Raw genomic sequence first — 26,663 nt, forward strand, 5'->3', positions numbered from 1 at the left:
AAAGTGAACAAAGGGAAATGACTCCGTAAAGGACGGCAAGACTCGTAGGGAACAAATAAATACAATCAGATTAATAGAAGTCAGTCGTCATTACATACATTCATAGAGACTAAACGCAGTGTTTAATCAAACTGGCCCGCCACCTTGAAATGATGACGACTCCTCTCGGACCAAACAGGTTGGAGTTGCGCAGGGGATTGATAAGAGGTGAGACAAGGATGTTTGCTGAAGCTAAAAGCACACAGTCCTGTCTGTATGCCCCCCCCCCCCCCCCCCCCACACACACACACCTACAGTAAAAGAGCAGAAATTTATTACCATGCAAATGACAACCCACAGTGCATGCCAAGGACTTAATTACATGCCAACCTATCAGACGAGTTACATGACAAAATAGACTTGGCATTGGCAGGTTAGGATGGAACCAGGAGGAAGAAGATTAGAGAAAGGGAGACGGGAAGGTGTTTGCATCTGTGCTGCGTCCGTCGAGAATAATCCAGGAAATGGTCACACAACTGCACAAAAACACACATCAGACAGGTTAGCCCGCAGTATTTTTTATTGCATCCAGTATTACAAAGAAAGACAATAAGTATATTGTCTGTGTTTTATTACCTCGGTTGTCTCTCCCTAACCAGTTGAAAATACCCACGCTGTTTATATTGCAGCACTTCCTTTGCTGAATGTTGGTTATTGAAACTGGCAAGGACGAGAACTGTCAATATAATGAGACAATATTCACACCCCGTGCACTCAGTGTACAATACAGAGTAAACACGGTTGCATAGACATCCCAGAGCAAACACCAATCTCAGCGCCATTGTGCAAAAGAAAAGAGGGAATAAAGCATACTTTGTATTTCTCTTACGGGAAGAGCAGAGAATGTCCTATAAATCCCGATCGTGACAGCCGTGTAAATATTTATGTTCACAAGCCAGACTGAAACAGCAGAGGACATTGTGACTGGGGAACTGGGAAGTGCAGCTCCATCCTGCTCAGCACATTAACTCAATATTCATCTTCCTCCCCTCGCTCTATTTCTCCCAGTATCATCCCTGCTGCAGACCACACCATGTATATTCATTACTGACCTCTGAGCATCTCGACCATGGAAGCCGCGAGCCCCGAAGGCCAGTGTGTCGGCACCGTGAAGCCCCGTCACGAGCGTGCGCGGCATCGGCTCCATGAGAGGTTTAGCGTGTCAGGAAAATGAGAGGTAATGAATGCGGGCACGAGCGGTGCGGGGCGGCCATTTGTATCTTTGTTTGCTTCACTGTAGTTCTGCCAGCTCCCTTTAGGGCAAGTGACTTGTGCTGTGGGTGGACAGAGGAGGAGGTGACAACATGGGAAAGGACATGATGTGGTGGGCTGTTCGTGATGTTTGTGGGGTGGGCGGATTGAAAGGGGATATTGTGGGATTGGTGGCAGTTGGTGTGACAGCCACTTTTTTGTGCTAGTTTCAGAAAGCACGGAAAAAGACATTAGGAATTGTTTTTACGTTAATGTGCGAGTTTCCAGCAAAAAATGTATGTGAAGGGATTTTTACTGTTTAAAACTCTTTAATAGCAATGCAAATACAACACCTGATTTTGAGATTAGCTGCAAGTACTTTTGCCTCAGCTGTACTTTAAGGTAAATATTAGCAACACACTAAGCAGTTGGACCAAAGCACCACTGTGTGTAGATACAGCTTCACAGAGCTTTTAGCATGGCTGTAGACCCTTTGTCAAAAATAAGCCAATATTTTCAATATTAATAAACTTTGAATAAACAGGCGACCAGCGCTCTGCAGCGGCAGTTGGGACTCATCAACGTAAGATTCGTCGTGATCGACAACGGGTGCATTCACAACATCACCTGATTCTGCAGTACGGGGTTCTGTGTACTGAGTTGATCTTCACTGAACTTTGAATAAGCAGGTGAACAGCTCTTTGTGCTGCGGTGGTGCAGCTTCAGGGTTCTGTGGACTGAGTCCTACAGCAGGTCTTTACTTGTACTGGCTAGATAACTGCAGGTCAAAACTGCAACCAGCATCACCACAGGCCAAACAAACAGCCCATCCCAAACAGACACATTTAGAACAGGCACTGTACTAGTTAAATAGAAATGAAACTAGAAAAAATCTAATCAAGGAATAAGAAAACATTATGAAAAATACATTTGATACATTGTGTGGACACACTCAACAAGTCAAGTTTTATACCCAACCATGTGCATCTTGCATGCACTAATTGTGCATTGCCAGAGTAGGAATTTTTCAATCTAGTGAATGTAGTTTAGCGATGGCAGAATGTGTGTGTGTGTATGCTTGCTTTTGAATGTGTGTGTGTGTGCGTGTGTGTTGACTTTCTGGCCGCTGGGAGACAGGGGGTCTAACGAGGATGTATGGCTGTTTCAGCATCCATCTGCAGACATTTTTCTACCGTCATTCACTCCTTCTGTCTCCCAACAACACACCTCATCCCACCTTATCACACACACACACACACACACACACACACAGAAAAGCCTCCTTGTGCCATTACGTCCACTATTACAGCATTTTCCCAGAGCTGACAAATCAGAGGCGTGCTTGGAATCCAGAGCTGCGGTGGCCCGAGCCTCGTCTTAGCCCCTGTAATGGAGGTAAAACCTTTATCAGTCTTCTAAGCTGCCAGGGTCCTATCTCTGCCTTACTTCTGAGTTATTTAGACCCATTTTAGTTTCGGCTATTCGCACACCGGAAAGGTCGTATTATCATCTCAATTCGTTTTTCCGCTGATTAATTAGCTGATAGATACATTTTCATTGAAGACAGGGGATACGTATGTCATGATTGAGCTTTGTCTTATTACAGAAAAGTGCTACAAGGGTAAGACAAACACTAAAAGGAACCTATTTGAGAGTTCTCAACTAAATCTTATTAATGATGTTCTGAACTTTGGTGTAAAAATATATTTAGTTACATACTGTACATACATATATGGACTGTCTGGATTTCCTCACATTTACTATTTATTCTTATGTTTCAGCATTTCATTTGCAGTAGTATGGACGTTTTTGACAGCCTGGATGATTGATAGTCTGTGTGTGGTCAAATGATTGCAATCCTAAAATCTATTAGTTTCAGAGATTATGTGTATGAGTAGGAATCTACAGTTACTATTTGTTTTAATGCTATTTAGATTGCAGCAGCTGTACAACCCCCCCTGATTGTGCAGCACATTTTAGTGCCAACATTATTTTGATGGATCAAGAAAAAAAACTAAAAAAACCCACTTTCAAATCATCATGCTCATGCAGACGGAAGAAATACATTATTTTTCCCCACACATCTGTTAGTCTAGTTGTATGCCGTTTTAAGACAGACAGGAACAACACTGGCAGTTGATCGCGTTAATTAGTTTTACAGTTAAAGAGAATTTGAGCGGAGTGCAACACTGTTTAAGTCATTCATGTCAGTGTTTGAGCAGGCTACCAGTGTTTTAAAGCTTTGACAGCTCGGACACTTGTTGATTCGTTCACATTTAGTCAACTGTGTAGTTGTTTCCAGCGCAGCAGGGACTCATTTGGAAAAGGGAATCAAGCGGTGGAGTCTCGTAATGTACATTTACATGCAATTTATGTTTTTGGAGTGTTGTAGTTGAGTAAAGCTCATTACCTGATTTAGTTTATAATCAGGATAAGCTAGTGCCGTGCACCTTCATATCCTCATCTTCCTCTGTAAACATGAATTGACAGACTATTACCATGTAAATAGAAATTACACGGACAGAAAATTGGATGAAGTGTTTACTTGACCCAGCTTTGCAGCTACTGTTTTTCATACCCCTACTATATTTTTGGTGTTTTAATCCAAGAATAATTTCTTAGCATAATTACAGTAGGCATTAAGTGCATCTACATGTTTGATTAAAACAAAAATTATAAACGAAATTCAAACAAGCGGCACTAATTAGCACAAACTCATAGATATTGGCTCTCTAAATATGGCTGTTTTTCCATCAAGATTGATCAAATCTGTGAAAATGTCAAAAAACAACCTATTTTGCAATCTTTAAGAAAGTGATAAAAAAATTCCTGGATCAACGCCCCCTAATCTAGATCTTCCCTGACTCATACCACTTCCTCCCACCAAGTTTGAAGGTAATCCGTTTTGTAGTTTTTGCGTAATCCTGCTTACAAACATACAAACAAACCAGAGGTGAAAACATCAGCTCCTTGGCAGAGGTAATAAATATGGTGAAGTTATTGGGTTGTGTTTAAGTGAATACATATAAGTAACACTTTAATCTCCAGGAATCACCAGAGTCCTTACAGAACCTCGGTAAACAGCAACAATATGGTTTCACAGAGCACAGAGCGCTGATAAACCACACACCAGCGAATACACAACACTGCACATATACAAAGAACACTTTTTAAAAAGGTATTTTGAACAACCCAAATGCCACATGGATCTAGAAAGGATTATATGAAAAGTCAATTGTTTACCTGTTCATTTGTTACAGCTGAAAATTTATCAAATTAAATTTCACAGTCTGCACTTAAACCTCAGCTAATCCAAATACTGAGCCGAGGAGCGCATTTCAATTAAAGCCCAGGGATCATAGTACAGAACCAGTCGGATTCAGGTGAAAGGTACAAAAATCACAGCGACAGACGGCAGCATCCACTTCAAACGACGTCCTCTGAATCAATAAACAGGAAGACAGGCTGATTTGCATCTACTGTACAAACACAATCAGTCTCTTTAGCTGTTTGGGGAGAGGAACGCTGCTCAGCAAGTTCCACTCCTCTCATTACTCATAATAATGCAAGTTAGCATACTTTATCAGCCAAAACAATGCAATCCGATTAAAGGCAAATTATGACAGCGCTGTTTGTTTGGACGGCTAAGACATTAGGCCAACTTATTCAGCTCAATTACTGTACGACTCGCCTGGCTTAATGAATGAAATTGTCAGAGACCAAAACTGTCGGTATTTGAGATGAATAACTCACAGGGGATTAATTTGTCATCTCGAGTTTCTTAAACACGCAGTGATCTTTTTGTTGAGCTCAAACTCACTATACGCACAATTACATTTATGAAGTGCTCATTAGAGATAATAAATAAACAATGTGCACAAAGTGCAGGGATGTGACATCAGAAGGTGTAAGCTGTGATCGGCCTATAGAGTCGCTTAAACATCCTGCGCTGTTCTGGTAAAGCATCTTGGCCCCACTGCTGTAGTAATAGAACATCTGTACTCAGCTGCACCTCTTAGCCCCGAGCCGGGTGATGTCATTGTCACCAATCTACAGTGTGACAGGTCAGCATGTTGCATCAGCCTCAGCTGGCTTTCACAAATCCACTGTCTTTTCCTCTTTTCTGCCGTGCAGACGTCTAATCTACCTCTTCCTGCTTCTCTTCTCTTTTGTCTTCTTCTTCTTACTCTTCTTTCTTCTCCTCTTTTTTTATCTTCCTCATCTTCTTTCTCTGCTTCTTTGTCTTTCTCTTCTTCTTTCTTGTGTACTTCTTCTTCGTCTTCTCCCTCTTTGTCTTCACCTTCTTCGTCTTTTTCCCATTCATCTCTCTCTTCTTCTTTGTCTTCTTTTTCTTTCTCTTCTTCTTTCTGTTCCACTTCTTTCTCTCCATCTTTGGGCTGTTGTCAGCATTGAGAAGCCGCACACCTTTCCTGACATTACAGTTTTCTGCTGGTTTCTCTTTGTCTTTTATCTCCTCTCCTCTCCTCTCCTCTCCTCTCCTCTCCTCTCACTTCAGATTTATTTCTCTCTGATCGCTCAATCTGAACCTGGTTGGCTAAGGGAGGACTAAAACAGAAACAACAGTAAAGGGCTTTCCTGAGGTTTTTTCTCAGATGCCAGGTTGAATCAAACAATATCAGCATGCAAGTGAAGCACCCTGGACAATAGCTTAATATCTGTCATGCACAGCTCACGCTTTCAGACAGACACAGGCCTTTCCCTGAAAGGCACAGAGATAAACACACACACACACACACACACACACACACACACACACACACACACACACACACACACACACACACACACACACACACACACACACACACACACACACACACACACACACACACACACACACACACACACACACACGTGCAGCCTCTCAAGCTCCTAAGCTTCTTTTGCCCTGGATGGGAGACTGTGCCTTGCTGGTAGTGGTGATAAAGCATTTCCAGGCTGTTCTGCCCAGACCTAACCTCCTGTGTGTGTCTCTTCCTGCTCCACAGACCCAAGCCCCTGCTGGTTAAACCTATCGATTCCCACAGCCACACAGCTACACCCAAGACAAAGCCTCTCTCTTTCCTCCTCGCGCTCTCTCTGCTTGTCAGAAACAAAGCTGAATTCTCTGCCATGTTTACTCCCCCTGGTGTGTCAGCAGTGAGGATCTGAAAGATTTCTGTCAGCGTGTGTCTTGTGTGGCTCATCAGGAGAAGTCTGACACATTTTTTTTTTCCTGAATGTGTAGGTTTGCACATGTGAGTCAGGTTATGATGGAAGGCCAGGGCCACGTCTATGCCCTCCAAGTCTGATTGCAATTAAAAGGCGGGGGGAATGACTGTGTTAATATGGCACTTAAGGAGCTGGGAGCTCAGCTGGCTAGACCCATTTCTGTTAGAGTGGCCGCTGACGACTCCCAATTCTCTCAACCAATTATCTGAGCACTCATCTATGCACAGTGGGGCCACTCCCATCCCTTGACCAATCAGAAACCTGAGTGCCTGAGGTTAGTCGGTATGGCAAATTAGTCCAGCGTCCCAACACAAAGTCAAACCATAGACTGTATGGATGACACATTACCACTGCTTCCCACTATCCAGAAATGAAGCCAAAATCTCTGCCATAAGATCACCACCTTCTCGCGCATTTTGTGCTAGAGTTTGCATAGCTTAGTCATCGGGGGATGGAGCTGTGCGGTCAACGTGGCAATCAAGACACTTTAGGGGAGCAGTCGTGTCATCCATCGTTATTTACAGTCTAGAGTCAAATGCCAAATGCCAAATGTCAAATGTCAAAGTAGAGGGGGAACTTTATTGTAGCTACCTAGCTAACTAGAATAATAACCCTTGTAGAGCTAGGTCATGCAGGTTAGGTTAAGTGACGACTTGCCCGGTGTGGATGTGAGTGGTTGTTTCCTCCTGTGAAAGGCCGACGACCTGTCCGACCTGGACGACCTAGCTTCTCAGCTCTACCTTCAAAATATGACTGCTCTGCCAACTCTCCCTCTTTTGGCTTGAAACATAATTTCAAAAATTGTTTAAAACACTGAAAAAAATCAGAGCAAAGCGGCCGCGCTCAGGATGAGTCCAGCGCCATCAAAGCTGTCGCCAAAAAATATTGCCAAGCAGATTATTACAGGGAGTTTTCACTTCTTTTACTTGGAAACAATAACATTTGGCGCGGTGACATTACTGCCAGCATGAGACTCCAATAATAAATAAATCACTAAATGAAAAATAATGAAAGAGATAGTAAGAAAAACTTAAATGCACTAAATCTTTAAGATACTGTAGATCTTTTAGTGGAAGTTTAATCTATTTCTATTTATAAATGTCAGTGTTTTGTGAGCCATACATCCAATGGAAAGAAAGGTCTGATGAGAGTGTATTGGTTTGTGTATTTTAATGGTCATCCAAAAATTATTAAAAATAATAATATCCATCCATTCATGAGCTATAACGTCTCCCTATTGAGGGTCGCAGGGGGCTAGAGATAATCACAGCTGACATTGGACGAGAGGCAGGGTACACTCTGGACAGATCACTAGTCTATCACAGAGCCGACACACAGATACAAACAACCTTTCATGCCCACATTCATTACTGTGTTTACAGTAGGTTTATACCGAACCTGCATGACCGTGGTACCTGGAGGAAACCAACACAAGCACAACGAGAACATGCCGGGGCCAGCTAGCAAGTTCAAACTCATGAACTTATTGCTGCAAGGCTATTCTCTGCACCCCCCTGCTACCCAAGAAACAAATAGGTAGAATAAAGTAAAGATGTTCTGGCTTCTCCCTCATGGTATCTGAACATTTAGATAGTTTTAGATAACAGCTGCTTCAGTTTCACCAATATAATGTAGACGGATGGAATTTAGTTTGTGGTACAGCAATAGAAAACAAACTTTAGAAACTTCCACATCAACATCCCCAGGTTTCTCTGGAACTACAATGGCAATAGTACTCATTAAAACTGTCCATAGTGTGGTCTATGGAAACCAACTCAACCTTACCAGATTGGTCTTTGAAGATGTAGCGTTAAATATGTGACGGATTGAGAATTAAAAGAAATCCGGTTATGAAGAAAAAAGCAGGTTATATAGTTCAAAGCTGAGAGCCCATGGCTAGTGTCGGATCAATATAAAGTTTCCACATCCCCTCCTCTTCATCTATAGTATGTGAGAACACCAACTCGTATGTGCAGGGCATGTGTGCAGCACTCACATGTACAGTACACTGTCATGCAAATCCAGAAACACTGAGCAGTTATTCCCACATTATATCTAGGACATCCATTTTATTGGAGGCCTGGAATTAAAACTTCATCCACCGGCGAAGAGGGTTCTGTGAGTGGCAATAATTGAGGGAATATTGCCTGTCTCCAAGAGCGAGCCACGCTTTTACGTGAGGGCCCAGAAAGTCATTTCATTTTTCTGCCCATTACTTTTTCCTTCTTTTTTTCTGAATCAAAGTAATGTTGAGCTGGTGCTTTGAGACTGGGGGATATAGATGGAACATGTGTGGTGGAGGGGCAGAGGGAGGAACGGGGGGAGGAAAAGCACAGAGATGAGTGGGACTGATGTGACCGAGGGAATTACCTGAAAGAAAGATGTGGAGAAGAGAGGGGAGGGGGACATTGATGGGAGTGAGCGAGTGCCAGCGTCAGAAGAAGATGGGGCAAGAGTGATATATATATACATGTCAGAGTTTGTGTGTGTGTGTGTGTGTGTGAGAGAGCACCCACATGCGACTGTGCATGACACTCTCACCCTCCAATCCCACCCTCCATGCCCCACCCTGCTCTCTCCACTCTTTTCTCATCCACTTCCACTCCTTCCTCTTTTCTTTCTCCCTTCCCTCTCTTCGTCCCTGCCTCCCCCACTGTTTACGCTGACAGTAATTTGACAGGCCCAGGGCTGACAGACTTGAAGGCGGCAGGGTAAGCGATTGTCAGGCCTGGCGTTGTTGGGCAGCTGCTGACTGGCTGAGGAGCTGGCAGTGAGATCAGGAAGCTGCGACTGGCCAGGGGATTGATGGGGAGGCGAGGGAGAGCTGTCGCTACGGTGATGCGATGGAGTGGGATAGATGGCCCTTGAGAAGCCCGGAGGGGGGCTCGGAGGGGGTGTTTGCAATGCAACTTCAGCTCAGCCCAAGACATCCAAGCTTTGTCCAATTGGTCTTGTCTGTCCCCGGGAGCAGAGAAAAAACTGCCCTTGGACGGCTATGACACTGTGCCACCTCTTTGATTACTGCTCGGCAATCTCATACAGACAGGACTGAGACACCTCTCATACCTTGGTCTTCACGCAAATACTTTTCCCATCAATCATCACACTGAACAGGCATATGGACAGTCACAGATATTTTTCGTATTTTTCTATAGCGGTACAGTTTTGACCACATATTTCGAGCCAGGCAGGACTGAGTAGATTCGATCTAGCCAGCCATGACAACAGACAACCTCACCATGAAAAAACGGAATAGAAAGAAATGAATTGTCTCAGCAGTGATGTGGGCTTGTATCAGCCAAGCCTTGTTAGTCACGCCAGTTAAGACAATCCCGAGAACAAATAAATCAATTAAAATGAAGAAAACAAAAGTTATTGTCAAGGTGAAGGAGGAGATAAATAAAATCAGGTGCTTGATGGAGTTGAAAGGCAAAGCTAGGAGCTGGAGCACGATGCCAGCTGGACCCAGAGCCGGGGAGTCCCCTGAAGGGTTCACACATACTTATATAACCCGTTGAGAGATGGCCAGGTGGACACACACACGCACACACACACACACACACACACACACACACAAACACAAACACACACACAGTGGACAATCTGTGGGTCCAAGTGTTACTCTCACACATTCATGCGGCGTCACACTATAGTAGCACACACAGCGCATTAGGTGCCAACCTGGCTGGACTTCACCTGTGGACAAACAATCTAAACACACATGCTGTATACACATGGTTACACTGACAAACCCATACACATACAAGCACTCTTGGCAACCTCAGCAACCCAGAGGAAATCAGCATTACTTAGGATTAAAACAAAGGACCCTGAAGCTTTGACGTGACATGCATGTGCTCCCATCCATCTTAATCTCCTCTTTCTTTGGCAGTCTGCAATCTTTATTGCTTCCTCCTCTCCTCTGTCCCTCGCTCGTTCTCAGCTCTGCTGTTGGGATGACGGAGGGAAGGGCTAAATTTGTTTTTCTTGTTGGTGTTGATGTATATATGAAAATTGTTCCATGGAGTTTATCCAGGAACCAGAAGTCTACGGGTCATGAAACTCACTCTAAACATAACAATGTATAAGCTTTCAATTCAAATAGGAACAGGAGAGAATACCAAACCTACAGTTACATGGGTTTTATCCACCATCAGCAATAACCTGGTACTGCTGTACCTGTGGACACATCAGAGGGGTTTATGGGATCTTTATTCCTGATTGCACCCTTGTGAGCTGACAACGGCATAAATCTCAGTGGTGCTTTAAGCAGCAGCATATGCAGCTATGAAATGCTCAGGGAGGTTGTTACAGTGAAAAAGAGGGAGAGGAAAAATCTTCCCTACATCAGTTCGGCCTACGTGCTTCTCTAGAGAATCTACAGCCTCCACACTGCAGAAAATGTCTATATGAAATGTTATTGAATCACATTTGATCAATGAATCTTATTGTTGTTAAAATGAGTCAACTAACTGGATTCTAGGGGGACATCACTTTATACTTTCAATGCAATCGCTTCAAGAATTTGTATTTTCTGCAGATGCTGAATATTTTTCAAAAAAAAGAGGCTATAAAGGTTCTTTAAAGTTATCCGATTTGTTCACATAAGTGAATAAAAAGTTTATTTGGAACAAATCTGATTGCTAACTGTAACCACAGTAAGTACAGCTCAGTTTTGTAAAAGAAAGCTGTTTTGGTGGCATGGACATAATAATAGATAGAATTTATTTACATAGATACATAAAAATACATTGAGGCCATGCTTCCACAGCAAATATTTTGGTTATTTTTTAAATGTGTTGCTGTGATAAAATGATTGAGACCTAAATTAGGAGTTTTCTTTCAACAATCCCTGCAAAATAAGAAAAATATGTTGTTCAATTTGTATAAAAAACAAAACCAAAAAATAGACAACAATGATACAGTGGTGGCTGTGTTGTGATGGATCACTTGTTAGGGACGAGTTTTTTTGCAGTGTACAGCCTGACGCTAGTCATCACCGTCATCACTTTGGCTTGTTCCAGGTGCACCTGCTGCTTCTTTACCAAGCAGAGCTGAAACCTATTCCCATCTCTGTCTCTTAATCAACACTGAAACATCAAGTAAGGCTAACTCATTTTGGCAGAGGTGCCCGGGCCCCATGTTAACACCCTCCCCAGTGCACTATTGAGCAGATTTCCTTAGGCTGCTCTCCCTCTCTTACCCTCAACATATCCTCTTGCTTTACGTACAAAACACTTTATCACAAAAGCAGAAAAGGAAGGCAGCTTCAGTCAGACAAAAAGGTGAGACTGAGGCTGTGGGAGAGTTTGCAACAGAAATGTAAACAGGTTCTTGGGAAAAGCTTTTATGAGCTTGGACTTTAACTGATCCTCCCACCCAGGTTGCTGTACCTTTAATGAGGGAATTGGAAACATGATCGCAATGAAAACGGTGGGGCCATTATTTCATTATTTAATTAAATCTTCTCCTCTATGTTCACGCTCATCTATCGGATGGTCTCTCCTCCCAGTGGTGTTTCTTTAACGAGGACTTTTCTGTAATAGACCCTTAACGAGGAGTGAGCCTCCCTGCCTGGCCCAGCATCTGTGCTCTGCCTTGCTGGGTAGATTACGCCACGCTCCAGCCAAAGCGCCCATCACCACTCCCTCGCAGCCTGTTACTCCGTCCCTAATCCAGCCTGCCGAGACGCTGCACTTTCTCGACACTCAGGCCATATGCTCACCCAAAGATCAACTGAGATGGGAGAGCGAGGAGACACAGCTTGAGCATGCTGCCTTCTGACTATAGCGATGATGCAAGCTTTTCCGAAGCGGGTGAGCTCTTCTTTCCCTTCGTTGCAAATCTCTCTCTCGTTGAGGTGGGCAGCGGCAATAATTCATGGCAGCAGATGGAGACGTCAACTCTTATTGTTCTCCTGTGCAAAGCCTGGACAGGACGGTTAAGCCACTGTCGCTAATCACAGCCCGGCACACACACAGAGTCTGGAGTTGATCTGGTGATTACTGAGGATATGGAGATGTCTGACATTATGGATTCCGCATGCTGGGAGACCAGACTGGGCATGGGGCTTCATGGAGCATACTGGGAAGTCAGTCTGCTCCCCCCCATAACCCTATCCTATGGAGAGCAGCAGGATAGGCTGACTGTCAGGGACCCACCAGTGAGCTATGACCTTTCCTTAGCCCCTGGTAAACTGATGAGACATTCAGCCCGAGGAGGTGGAACAGAAACAAGCAGGGATTAGATCTGAGGAATGAACGTAGAGATGGCACCAGTACTGACAAAGTGGAAAATTTCAAATAAAAGCAATCATGCAACAAAGAAGTGGCAATAGAATAAAGGACATCATTCTCTCTATATTTCTTCTTAAGAATTAGATTTAATATAGATTTAAAGAATAATGGTACCTTTTACACATTAGAAATGGCAAAATCTGATCATGTTTTTTCCAAGAGACTCAACATTCAGCATTTTAAGCTTTAAATCTAAGCACATGTTATAAATCTACACTGCAATCTGTTGTGTGAAGCTGAAGGATAATAAGTGGACAAATCTCAGGCCTGTCACCCTTAGACCCTGTGAGATGGGTGCCATTCAGTATGACTGAGCTTGAGTAACCGGCGCAGAATATTAGCTCTTTGCGGTTCTCTATTTGTTTGTGTCAAAGTAAACAGGATACTCTGACTGGTAGGTCAGAACTGGGAATGCAGACGGTGTCAGCTTCAATTATAGCTCTCGTCTCTCTTTGCAGCGCAGCCACTCGTTTACCTGCATGGCCCGTATCCTTTCTCGGGGAGAAATCCTCAGTTCTTTGTCTCTATCATTATATCCCTCTCCTATCTCGTCCCTCCCTTTATTCTCTCTGATGTTCTTTTGTCCTCCATTTTTATCTCACTGTGTTCATCAAGTCATGTTGAGATGAAGAAATCCTCAGATGATTGCGGCACTTGCATTGGAGGAGAGCATTCAAAAGTATCTGTGTAGGGGGAGGGAAGGGATATGTGGAACGTTTTAAAGATTGAAAGGTCAGGATGGTAAATTGCCTCTCTGTACATGAGTCTGACTAGTCCTTTGACTATAATGTGTAGGATTAATCCATCCGCCTGCCCTTTGTGCTCACAGCTAACAAGAGCCTGCGTAATATGTAAGGGGCTGATTTTTGGAACATTCTGTGAATGTTTTCTCCTCCCTCTAAAGTGCTCTTTGAACGAGTAGGCTTTTGAAAGATGAAGCAAAGGAAGATCCTTCTGTGAAATGGGGTTTAAAATAAGAGAAAGAGAAATTAAAGTTTATGTCAGTGTTTGATATTCATATAAGTAGGGAAAAAATCCGGCCGCGATGTGTGAATGTGTAAAATTTCTTATTTTTATTTTATAGGGTATACATACATATATGTGGCTCTGTCTTTTCTGCAGATGCTCCTGCATATGCTTTTCTCCCCTTCCTCTCACTATTCTGTGAACGGCCAGGCTGATATCTGTGGTGGGCTTCATTTTCATATAATTGAATCGAGGCCCTTCCCACTGCGAGGCAGGATTTGGTTAAGCTGAAAGTCCTCCTTGACTGCTGTTACCTTTGTGCAGATTCGGTTACAGCTGTTACCACGGCAGCAGCCTGCCAGGGCCTGTCTCCGCGGATACCTCCCCTAATTACTGTGTTTATTGGAAATTAAAGATATACCAGCTAATGAAACGCGGCAAACATTACTTCTAGCCTGGCTCCCATCTCCCATGCGAGGCTGAGGCGGAAAGAGGTGCTGCACATTAGCATAAATATGAATTTTAGTCAGCTGGAAAGCACTTGAATGAAGAAAAAAATAATGAAAAAGGTGTGTTTTCATTTCCCTCTTTATTTTCAGGATCGTGATGAATAAATAGATGGTGGCGGACTGGGCACAGGAAAAGCATTGGAGACAGATAAGATTGTAGGCTTCCCTTTGTATACGGCCCCTGAGCTGTATGGATGTCTGGCAGGCAGACAGAAGGAGGACATGGAGGACGGCCTAAGTGTATTGGCATCTGTGGGCTATACAATGAAGGCCTCTGGTTCTCTGCTGGTCTGTTGTTTGCCACCAGCAGTTTAACCCCATTGTCACAGCTCCCAATGCAGGAGACGGCAGATCGATTGAAGTGCCCATATCATAAACACGCTCAGGTCTCAGAAGCTGGCAAAGGACGGCATAGAGCTGCTCCATATTTGGGTATTGGCAAAGCAAAAGGACTTGCTTGTCCTGCTACACAACATATTTCATTATTGCTACATTTTGTATATGCCATTTCTTGTATAATAACTTTTGTACATTAGTGATGTTTTGATAATCCTAAAGTAGGGAATGAGTGTGGGTGCCATGTCCATGATGCTATTACGATGTTTTATTTGTCTAGAAGTGTTGCAGTTTCTTTACTGAGTTTAAACTGTTGCTTCCTTTAACCGTCATGCCCCTTGCCTTTGCTGTGCCTTAGTCCCAGTTTAATTCCCAGCCTAAGCCCTTTATGACACTGTTTTTGTGGTCTATCCAATTGATGCTGATACTGCCATGGCTTGGTATGACTAGCCAATCAACCTCCTGGGCCGATGCAGTCATTAAGCTGCCATCTGCATTAGCAGAAACTTGTTTTTTGGTGTTCAGGGGAGTAAACAGTACAATAATCAGCAACAGATACATGCAGAGAGGCAGGGTTGAGATAAACGGGGGTTACAGCCTTATTCTCTCCTGAATTATCTCATTTCTGTCGTACGTTTTTTTTGATAATGATATTTCACATAGACTCCACATATTCTACCATCAAGGGACAGAATATACTTTGCAGTTAGAGTCAACAGTTGAGAGCTGTTAGCATTTCCATACAATTAGCGTGTGAGTGTCCACCATGCACCATGTCTATTTCCTGTGTGTCCTCCTGCCCACCTCCTTCAGTCCCAGGGACTTTGAGATGACAAGCTTATTACTTACCACAACTCCCATCCATTTTATGTTCAGCGTTTTCATTCATAGGTCAGCACGGGTCGCTAAATAGGTCCCTCTCGTACATTCATATATGCAAGACCTGTGTGTGTGTGCACATGCATGCACTAAACACACACAATCAAACATAGGGGAATATTAGGTATTGGGGCAAGGTTGTACAGGCAGCACATTAACTTCACTGTAAATGACCTCAGTGCTCCCCTAGTCACACTCGACCCTCTCTTTCCTCTTTAGGGATCATCATTTTCTCTCCTTCTCCTCATATGTTTTATTCTTTCTTTTGCATGGTGCTCCAAAGAGCAAGAAAACCCAGGTTTGTACCAGAGGAGCATCAAAGATGAGGGAAGAGAAGAGAGCAATTTTTTTTTCATTTTCTTGTATATATATATATTTTTTTTTCCCCCTCTTTCTTTCTTTCTTTTTATCCTGTCCCTTCTGAATAGTTCCTCCCCAGAGATGATGGCTGCTTGAGTGTCATTCTGACGGGACACAGGAACTCTGGGGACTAACACTGTCTCCCTGCTTCCAGAGGGAAAACTTGTGAAGAACTATTTTATCAGACCTGTCCCACGGAGAGTCCTCCCTTTTCTGTTCCCTATTGTTTTCATTTTGAAAACACGGTGATGGTTGTGCAAAGAGAAGAGATCAGAGGACATGAAAGACAAAGACGTGGGATCTTTTTGCTCTGTAAAGATGCCATCTCCTTGTTGAGAGAGCTCAAGGATATGCATCAGAGGCAGTTTCATGTCGTGTTCTTTGTTGTCTATTTGACGCTTCGCAGCTAATTACGCTCCCTGTAGAAAGTTATGGTCTCTCTGCGTCTTTAAACAGTAAACACAACTATCCTGTTTGTGCAGCGCTGTATGCTATAGCATCCCCGTGGTGGCTCGTGGTGCTGCCTAGCCTATCAGTTTTGTCCTACACACATTTCCTTGTGTGCAAATGTCCTCTGCACACCTTGGAGCTGTTCTGTAATATGATTAACGCAGAAGTCGTCCCAGCAGTGGCCCATGCTCCAGAGCACTGCGCTTGCCCTTTGGACTGTCTACAGCTGCAGTGATGAAACCAAACACATTTATCAGCAGCACTGATATTAAACTGCAACAATTTCATCATCCTACTGCCAGACACCACACCCTGAAAAATAAAAATAATAATGGCGAAATCCAATTTGATAAAGCAATAATTGGATTTACAAACATCTGAGAGGAGATGCGATCCCACATTATTTATTTAATGAAGTCTTGTGATATTGGCCATATGTAAATTGTTAACCATGTGAAGAGTTTTTTAATAAATCCCCTGGTACGTTTGCGGAGAAGTGGTGAAAGGAATATGTTATTAAGTGTTGGTGAAGCCCTGCTGGTGTGGACTGTCAGTTACGTGGGGTGCATGATAAAATTACCAACTGATTGATGGTTTTGAAGGAGGCCCCGCTTAAAACGGAAGCAAGGGCATGCCGAGGGCCGGAAACCCAGGTCTGTTTAAAAGCTCCCACTCAGTCAGCGCATGAATGAAAGCTCTCAATAAATAAGCAGGCCAGGCCGGCTATCGCGACAGCCCTGTGAGGTAAAGATGGGGAGAAGCGTGTAGGGAAGGTCCTTTTCTCGCCATCCATCTTCGCCACTTCTTCACTGTTTAATCCCTCTGTCCCATCTGGGAGGAGTTGAGATTGCATAGCTCCTTCATTCTTATAACATTACTCCCAATGAAACTTGTCCCAAGTGACTGTTGGCTCCTCACAAAGCTTTGATTAAAGCCAGTTCGCCTTGGGACAGCCAGCGTCTATGCAATGACAGCTCACTGCAGAAGGGCTTATAATGGTACGGGGGAGCGTGGACTGTATGGAGCCCTCAGTGCAGTATGTGGTAGTATTAATCGCCCGCATGGCAAAGACCATAGACACCCCCTGCAGTTTGTCTTGTGTGAGCGGCCTTGAGGGACTTATTCTCACACGCCCTCGATGACATGCTGTCTTGGAGTCTCGAAGCTCGTCAACGAGCTCTAAAGTGAAATTTTAATGGGCTACAGTATATGCATGACCCCCCAGTGAGATTTTTCCATTTGATTTTAAAAGTGGATGCCTGCAGATGCTGCCATTTAAATGACCAGCAGCGCAGAGAGATCAACTGTTCAAAAGTGTGGACGAGAGTTCTTGTGTGGACGAGAGTTCTTGTGTTTCTCCAAATTCTTCTTCCTTGCAACTCTACTCTAATCGTCCAGCAGGCCAAGGATGACTGACAGAGCGACACATCCGTCCAGCTCCTCTCCTTGCTGTGGTAACCTCTGCCATCCTCCCAGGCTGTATATTGGCAGTGTGACCTATTTTCATCAACACGTCCCAATCCCACCTCTAGGCCAGAAGCAACACAGCTCTGAGGGACGTGAAAGGAGGATGTGCTGTTTACCAAGCCTCTGTCCCCTCCATGTCTTTAGTAGAGGTCGCCAAAGCACGGGCTCTGTCTTTCTCTCTCAATCTCGCAAACACACAAACAAGGACACACTTATGCTGAAGTACTGAAGGACAGATGCTCTACATTTATTAGGACACATACCTGTAACATAAATCATGTGCTTTTAATTGATTTTGAACATGATTCCCTTAACTACCATCCTTGTACATGTACACATGGTGAAAATATAATGTTTATTGTTCTTTAGTCCTCATAATTACAGTCACAATCCTGGTCCCCTCTGATAGTTAGCTCCTGCGTGTTTACTATCAAGTAGTAAAAGTTATGATATTGGCAAAACCCTGGTCCCATCCCATAGTCAGGTGACTCAAGTGATTATCTTATTTATACATTCTCAGCACGTATTGTTAATTTGTGGTTACTAATCCCCCATTTGTTTCAACACACAAGCTATTCAAAGAACTACACTTTCAGATATGAGCATCTAACACATTTCCCCCTCATCCTCTTCCACCACACAGAACACGTTCTTGTTGTCCAGTGCCTCGGTGTCGAGGCCAAACGCAGGCACACGGACAAGCAGAGGGATGAGTCTCACTTTGTGAACAGTCTCTGGCTACAGCCGTCGCCTGCTTTTGGAGAGTGATTTTTCAGCCTCCAGGTGTTTACCTGCAGGATATGCATCCCTCCTGAGAAACACATCAGTGTCACACAGTAGCTGTGGGCAGGCACATCGCTCAGTGCTGAGTGAGCGAACGAGCGAGACGAGGGTGGGGCTGGCGGTGGCAAACAAACAGGGAATCGAGGGCAGCGCCGCTTTGTGTGCAGCCCTGCTGGAGCTCAGACTCATTAGGTATGAAGCCATCTTGGAGCAGGCATTTGTATCCTGTGAGAGATCCCACCACTGTCTGCACTGAGAGAGCCATCAGATCTTCTACAACAGGCCCCTTTGAACACAACAGCTCAGCCCCCTCCCTGTCCCATGCTGCTTAAGCCTGCTGCAGCTGCTACTGCATGGAACAGAGATAGGAATATTTTGTTCACTTATTTTGCCCTCCATGTGTAGGCTGTGCGGTGAGAGTTGTAAATGGAAGGGGGAATAATAGATGAGTATCTGCTTGCATCTGATGAAAGGTCTAAGTGATACAAATGTGTCCCATTTCAGTGATCCATCCAGCCCTGTGCCATCGCGGTGATTTGTGGGAAAGGTCGTGCAAGAAATGACTTTGGCTGAGGAGGCGAATCCCCTGCTTATGTTTGTTGTGCCTGGTGCGGCGGCCCGCAGAGCGATGGGCTGGGGAGATGGGCGTCTGGTGCAGGTGGTGTTTTTGGAGGATAGGGCTGATATATCATTTGCCAAGGTCGTACTCAATTAGGCTATTTGTTGAGCATAGCTGCATGAGGTTGGTTTAATCAACCGAGGAATGGAGACAACAACGACAAAAAAGGAAATAAATTAGGCATGGCCAGGCCACACTCTCAGGCACGCAGCAGCATGCTGGAGAAATGCTCCATTTAGCTGGCCGTCTCCGTTCCCAGAGAACCGACTGTCCCCACATACCACACACGTATACACACACCGCTCATTTCTTCTGCGACTTTCTGGTACAACTGAAACAACCTTTCTGAATCATGCCAGGCTACACACGAAAGGTCAATTATGCCAGATGGGCACAATTAGAAATACATTTTTAAAAAAAGAGTGAGAACAGGGAGAAAACTGGGAGTGACTAAAGCTGTAATTTGTGGCATACATCAAACATTGTGGCAGTGCCATGACAAAGAAACAACATTTGTTTACCCTGATTAAGCCAAGACCTTGAGGGGTGCTGAAGCACCTGTGTAAGTGGGTACAGCCCTGGAGGAGAGGAGTCAGACTGTGTTAATAGTGGAGCAATCAGCGGCCATTCAGGTTAATGGGGTTTCAGCTAGGCGGCCCTGGCTAATGTGTGATTTGGAGGGTCAGCCCATAGCTCAGCGGCAAACACCGGTCACATTCAACCTTGCCACACGCTGCCAATGCAGACTTTCCCACCACACCCTCAGGCTCCTCGGCTGCTTATGACAGTAAATATTTGATTAAATAAATGAAGGTTGATTAGCTCTCAAAGGCTTGGAAATAGAATATGTTGTGCTGAGGAGCGGGCGACTTGGGTTTCAGTTTCTTACTAGGGGACCGTCTCTAAATAACCCAGCGTCTACATTGTCACCTGTTCAGACTGTAAAGTAAGTTAAGAAGTGTGTGGGAGGATTGTGAGGCGATGGCAGATGATTAATAAGGTTGTACAGAAACAACACAGATAATGTGACAGAGTTGCTAAAAGATAAGAAGGAATGTGTTGATCACGTCGCTGCGTTTTCTCACTCGTACCTTTTCTTTCCTGTCTTTCCCTCCGCTTCTCTCTTCCTCACTCGCTTTCTGCGAGACCTCTTAAGCTGTGACATTTCTGTTTCCCTGGAGACAGAGCGTGCCAGGCGGTTGCCATAGCAACACCCTGCTCTTTAAGGCCCGCACAGCATTAGCCCGCCCCCCTACCCCATACCGGGGATGTGGGGTATGGGAAGAGGGGGCTCCAGAGAGAAAGCCCACCTGCTGGCTTTCTGCTAATTGGCTATTTCTCTTCTCACCACTTCCCTGTTTCTGCTTCAACTTTTTACCCCCTCCCTGGATTGCCTCTCTTTTCTTTACCTCTTTGCACCACATACACTCTGGATGCGGTTTCGCACTCACACTCACTGTTGCTCTCTTTCTCTCACACATTCTTGCTCTCGCCTTTATATACACTCTTTTTTACTTTTTGTGGAGCTCCACCACAACTCTGGCCTTCAGCATCTGGCATTTATCTTCATCTGACCCTGTCAGTTCCTTCTTCCTTTACCTCTTTATTTCATTTTCTATAGCGCAACTCTTTTATATTGTCATCCCAGGGCTCTGCCACAGTGGTTTTGACCCTTGCACACACTGTACTTAATATTGCTGGCTTGTCATGTTGGTGATATAACAATTTAAGCTTATTCTGATAGGTGGCCCTGGCTAAGAGCATCAGGTAAATGTGAAAGGTCAAATGTAATCCTTTGTCCTTCCAACCAGGCATCATCTTAGCATCTAAAGACAGGGATAAATCTCCTTCTCATACACATCGCAGCGCGCTTCACCTTCATTCAGGCTCAGTCATGGAGTGGATGAGTGTAAATTACCAGTGGGGGTGTGTGTTAGGGCTACGGTTAGTTGGTTAGGCCCATCTCCTCCTGGCCACTGATCCTCTTTCTCGAGAGACCTCCATGGATTAGAAATCATCATCTCTGTGTCTCTCACGCCCAGCCATCATCTCTGTCCTCTTCCTACACATCGTTGCAGCTGCTCTCCCTATACGCACCTCCATTTGGCAAAACCGAAAGCTAATATTTCTCATCTTTCCCCATGCGCTATACTGCCTGAATGCACCTACTGATTGAATGACATGTTTGTAAAGTGATATTTATGGTGCACAATGTATTGTTTGTCCTGCACTGTCCATTTGAGCTGAATGTTCGGTGCTGTCATTCCTGTTCAACATCTGACCAAACGCATTTGTAACCATGTCAGTTGATAACACTTCCTCTGTGCCGTGAAAAAAAGAAGTAATTTTATAGAAGATGAATACAGAAATTCTGATGCTCTCTCTGTGCTGAAGTCTGATAGGCCCAGGGTATTTTCTTTGGTGGTACTTGTCACAAGGAGGGCTGACAGGTGGCCAGACCAGCCTGTCACCCCATCGGCTGGTGACATTTGAGCGATATGAAAATGACTTTGCGTGCATCACGCCGGGGCTCAGCTATTCCTTTTCAATTAAGTCCATGAACAAACCTTCTGTGTGTTTTCCTGCTGATAAAGTCATAGCTATTGACTTGTGAGCAGCGCCAGTGACGATGATGAAATCTGTTTGCCGTCACACAATGAATGCTAAGCAGTCTGTTTGTCTATTTGCGAGGAAAAAGATAACCAAATAGATGGTTATATCAGTGAAATGGGACTGGGCGAGATAAAACAATAATAGCAGAATCTAAAGGCTAAACCCCGACCAATACTCTATAAATGCCACATACTGGCTTGAAGATATAGGCTGTCAAACCATTTGTAAAGGTATATTTTCTCTGCTGTCAGTTTCTGTACATCATAGACATTGCCTGGGGCACCTGTGGCTCAATGGGATTTATTAGCGCCAGGCATCTCGCTCCCATAATGGCAAAATTTGGCGGGTGATGAATAGATTTTTAACAAAAATGATAGAATATGGACAAACAAGGACATGTGACCTTTTTTCCCTGAGTTTTCTTCTGCTCAGGCCCAGTCCAACTGGTCCATTTAGCTTCAGCACATGGAGCTAACGATTACACTATTGATCCATTGACTGGCTGGGTTTCATTTTTCCAACCCATCCAACTTTGAGCACTTCAATTATCAGAGCCATCACAGCCACACTGCTGCGAGTGGTAGCTTGTCCAACAGTGTAATCTGTCAGGGAATGAGATCCCAACAGCAATGTCATCGCATCAGACGCTCCCCCATAAGTCACCTTGATCATGAAGGGCCGTCAGGGGCTGACAGGGTAGTGAAAGGGCCCAAGTAGCCTTAGAGATCACCGGAGCTCAGATTAGCTTAGCTGCACAATCGACCCAGTCCCATGACAACCCTAGGGTTTGAGATTTGAGAGCAAGCCTTGGACGCCCTGTTAGCAACCTCAAGGGCTTTTACACAGATGTAAGTCATACAAACTGAAATCAGTTTTCTGTAAAGAGGGTTAGTTTGGGTGTTTCCTGTATTTTATAACATACATTTTCAGGTGGTTACACTGAAGGCCCTGTACCCACATTTGTGTCGTTTGTTTGTTTGGCTTATTTTGGTTCTATGATTTTTCTTGGTATAAATTTGATGTAATTATGGAAATTGAATCAGCTATCCTGTCTAATTTCTACCACATTCTGGATTTAGTCTCAGTGTATCACCCTTGATCAACAAATATATTTTTTTCTGTATCGAAAACACTTCACATTCGCACACAGGTGCTACAAAAACTAAACATAATTCATATTCATATATGGTGAACTTTTTTAAGCAAGAACAGAAAAATATCTCTATACTGGCTCAGGCTGCGGTGATTATTCCACATACAGGTAATATCATGATTATTATAATGATTATTCTGGTGTTCGGTGCTTTATCTAAAGTGGTGGTCTGGTTCTCCTTTGGCTTTTTAATGGGATAACTAAGTCCTTTTATATTCAATGTAGAATTGTAAGCAGGACAGATCTGGTTTCAAACATGTACAGTATTAATTCAATGTGTTAAGGTGGCTCTAGTCTGCCAAGTAACAGCCGTTGAAAAAGATTTGTCAAAGACCCAAAAGTAATGCATTGTCTTTAAATATCTATCTGGTTCTAGTTTCAACATATCCACCATCAATGGCCTTTAAGATTTAATGTTCATATTACAAAGTTATTAACTGGAGGGAAAGGAAAAAATGACATCACAGGCGTATGCTCTGCATCAACACTGATGATAACGCCACTGAGGCAAAAACAAACACAAGACAAAAAGAACAGAATGAGCAAAGATAAACAGCCGAAGAAGCAAAATGCAATTTGTCTTCTGAATTCATTTCCTATTTTGACATTAGTATGTCTCTGTATGTGTTTATGACGAAGCTATATTCTGGAAAATCACTACTATGCGTATTCAGAGTGGTTTAATATCACTGAGAAAACTACAGCACATAAACACATAAACCACAATTAACTTTAGAGGCCACCAACATCAAGTCGTGATTCTCAAGCAGTAGATTTGAGGAAATTGTGCTGCATGTATTAGAAGTGGGTAAATAATGACCAGGCTTTTTTTCTCTTATGAAACATGGCAGACATGAACAAGGACAGGTTTTCAGAAGCAGTCTGTCCGGCCTGAACTAGCTGGCCAGTGGGGGACAGGATATTGATCTGAGATCCAGTCTGAGCTGGGTGAAACAGCACGGCCATACCGCCGCCCACGCCAACACACAGTCGCTCTATAAAAAGATCGGATTCCTGTGGAAATAAGGTTGTGTGTGTGTGTGAGAGAGAGAGAGAAAGAGAATGAAGGGGAGAAAGATTGTGTGCATGTGTGTGTGATGGTGTGAGAAGTAGGCGGAAAGTGTGTGTATGTGTGCACAATCACATGGAGCGCATGTCTGTGTGTTTAAACGATCCCCCACCAGGGTGACTCTTGCTGAGAGCATCAGGTCTGGAGGTTTGTGACTCAGAGCTGCAGGAATAGACAGAGCTTGGCTGGATGCAAGGCCAAATGGACTGCATTCAAGGCAGATATTAGTCACCACACTTTTGGCTTTGAGCACACAACAAATGGTGCGACTAGTTTTGACCAGAAAAATTAGTTTTGCCAGTGGTGAATACAAAGCACAGTTTATCCAGTTGAGGTTTTAAATACCCATTGACCCAAACAGGATTTGTAGCAGTGGAAAGTTAAAAAGGTTGTCCCCGATAGAGGAAAAGAAAACAATGTGATTATTTCACCTATTATCACATGTAAGTGTAAGCCTGAGTGTAATTTCCGCAATCTTTCTCCATCTGGGATGTCACAGATTTCCCTGGCAAAAAGTTCACAGCAGTTTTTAGTCAATTGGAATTTATTTTGTTAAATATAAATTCGCTCTGCTTTGATTTGAATTTTTATCAAGCTGTATTTACCCTTCTAAGATTACTAACTAGAAAACGCAGCGTTTTCCCAAGTGCATTGCTCGCTGAAACTTTGGCCCATTCACTTGTTTCATCTACATAATTTCGCTGAGCTGTAATTACCATAACAAAGATTTGATGTCCTCCAGTGACATTGCTCAGAGAACAAATTCCAACTCAATAGCTCTCAAATAACATCTAATATAAATGAGAATTGGTCGGATGTTGACAGCTTTATGATATGCAGCAGATAAGGTAGGAAATGCACCAGATTAGAGCTATTTTCACAGCAAAGTGCCTCTTAAAGAACCACAGGCACAAAGTAGTGACAGACTTATCTTCACTCTAATTCCAAAGGTGAGAATTTCTTTACTTTCTTTCCACATTTTTCTCTTACTTTTTCCGATCTCTTGTTTTTTTTCTGTTTAACCCTTCAATAACCTCATCAAATGATAATTACTAATAATTACTTTAGAACAAATTTCTTTATTAATTTGTTCCATTCTTATATTACCAGACTTCTTCGAAGGTATAAGTAGACATAAGAATACATTGATCCTGTCCATTGGTTGGCCAGGCTGTGGTTTGGAGTGTCATGATCAGGGAGTGGGATTGATTTACTTTGGCTGCTCCGATACTCTCAGCTCTGGTTTCAGGTGTTTGCAAAGCTCTACCTGCCTGCAGAGAACTGCATGCCCGCCACAGGAATACACACAGTTAAATTGGAGACTAGTGTTATGCCAAGTTAACACCGGTTGTCAGCAGCACGGCGGGAGAGAAGCTCCGGCGGTGGTGTAGGATTCTATAACTGAGCTGCGACCAAGATGCCAGCTTTACGTCTATATAAAAAAAAAGGAACAAACTGTAGGATCTTTAATTTTACATGGCCATACACAGTTCAGCCATATACTAGGTTTTTACCTCATATTGTTAGTTGACCATGATGTCTCAAAATATGAGAGTCTAATTGATCAATGCTCATATTATACAGTCTTATAAAATAGAAAAATAATCCACCCCTCCTACACACAGGCACTGGGTTGTGGATGTGGTGGTGCATTTAAAACCGAGAAGTTGAAATACTCCACTGGGGGATCCACCCAACGTTTTTATAGTGACTTGTGGTAATTTTTTTAAAATTTCCAATCTTAATGACACATAGGCCAAATCCCATTTCACCCCTTCTCCCTACCCCTTGTTATCTTGCCCCTTGAAACAGAGGGTCAGTGTTTCACTCACAGCAAGATAAATTAAACAGGCTATCACCTCTTTATGTGCATACCTCTTGGGTGAAAAGTAAAATTGTGTCTGATAAATGCACCATTTCCACACTTATTTACTTCATATGAACCTATTTATTTAGACAGACTATTTTTAGATGTGTATTGTCTGTTTTTAGTCTTTTTTGTTTTTACAAGCGTTAGCATGCTACCATTTTATTTAAGGTTGTTGTGAAAAAAATGACCATAATACATTGAAATTATATTAAACTTAGATATTACAATTATTATCGGCATTTAAAAAAAAACTATTAATGGAGAAAATACTGCATTTGTGGATCTCTCTCCCATCTTGCTGGTGATTCACAAGGCATTCTGGGAAATTGTCCTATAGCCCTCGGTTTGAAGTGTGAGTCTGAAGAATTTCCATTTTGAGGGATGTAAAGCCCCAACACTTGGCCCTCCCCCTTCATCCCAAAAATAATTGGGACATACTACGATTGTATGTAGTATACAGTATGTTTTTTGTGCATTTAAAATGGCGACAAAATATTTGAATAACAAATTATATAGTCTTATTGGTTTAAAAAAAATAACATGAGCAGTTTATGTAGAGAGAATAACCCAAAGTAAGAATTCTACATGCTAGCATTATGAGCAGAAGGTGATAAACAGTTAAATGTACAACTTACTGTGCCTGACAACATTGCGACAATTTGTTGATTATCAAGATTGTTGAGACTGAATTCGTAACGCTGAAGCCAACAACAGTATGAAATAATCAATTAATAACCTCAAACAGTCCATTAATAACCTATGGTAACATTTTCTAATTGTCTACATGACTTTTTAAATAGATGTGCAAGTACCTTGCTGTTGATTAACAAC

General features: G+C 43.2%; 1 protein-coding gene across 11 annotated transcripts in view; it reads left to right on the forward strand.

Moving 5' to 3' along the window:
- si:dkey-205h23.2 (CUGBP Elav-like family member 4) overlaps positions 1 to 26,663 on the forward strand; it is a 135,438-nt gene that overhangs the window by 29,163 nt on the left and 79,612 nt on the right. Inside the window, exon 1 of one of the 11 annotated variants that reach the window (XM_034581794.1) lies at positions 12,031 to 12,278. The exons of 9 other annotated variants lie outside the window; for them this stretch is intronic. In XM_034581794.1, the coding sequence (XP_034437685.1) occupies positions 12,255 to 12,278 (24 nt within the window). In that variant the 5' untranslated portion in view covers positions 12,031 to 12,254. Of the gene's footprint in view, positions 1 to 12,030; positions 12,279 to 26,663 lie in introns of those variants that run through there. One more of the 11 variants, XM_034581793.1, reaches the window with a different exon arrangement.

The sequence above is a fragment of the Hippoglossus hippoglossus genome, chromosome 3, assembly GCF_009819705.1.
Source record: "Hippoglossus hippoglossus isolate fHipHip1 chromosome 3, fHipHip1.pri, whole genome shotgun sequence".
Lineage (NCBI taxonomy): Eukaryota > Metazoa > Chordata > Actinopteri > Pleuronectiformes > Pleuronectidae > Hippoglossus > Hippoglossus hippoglossus.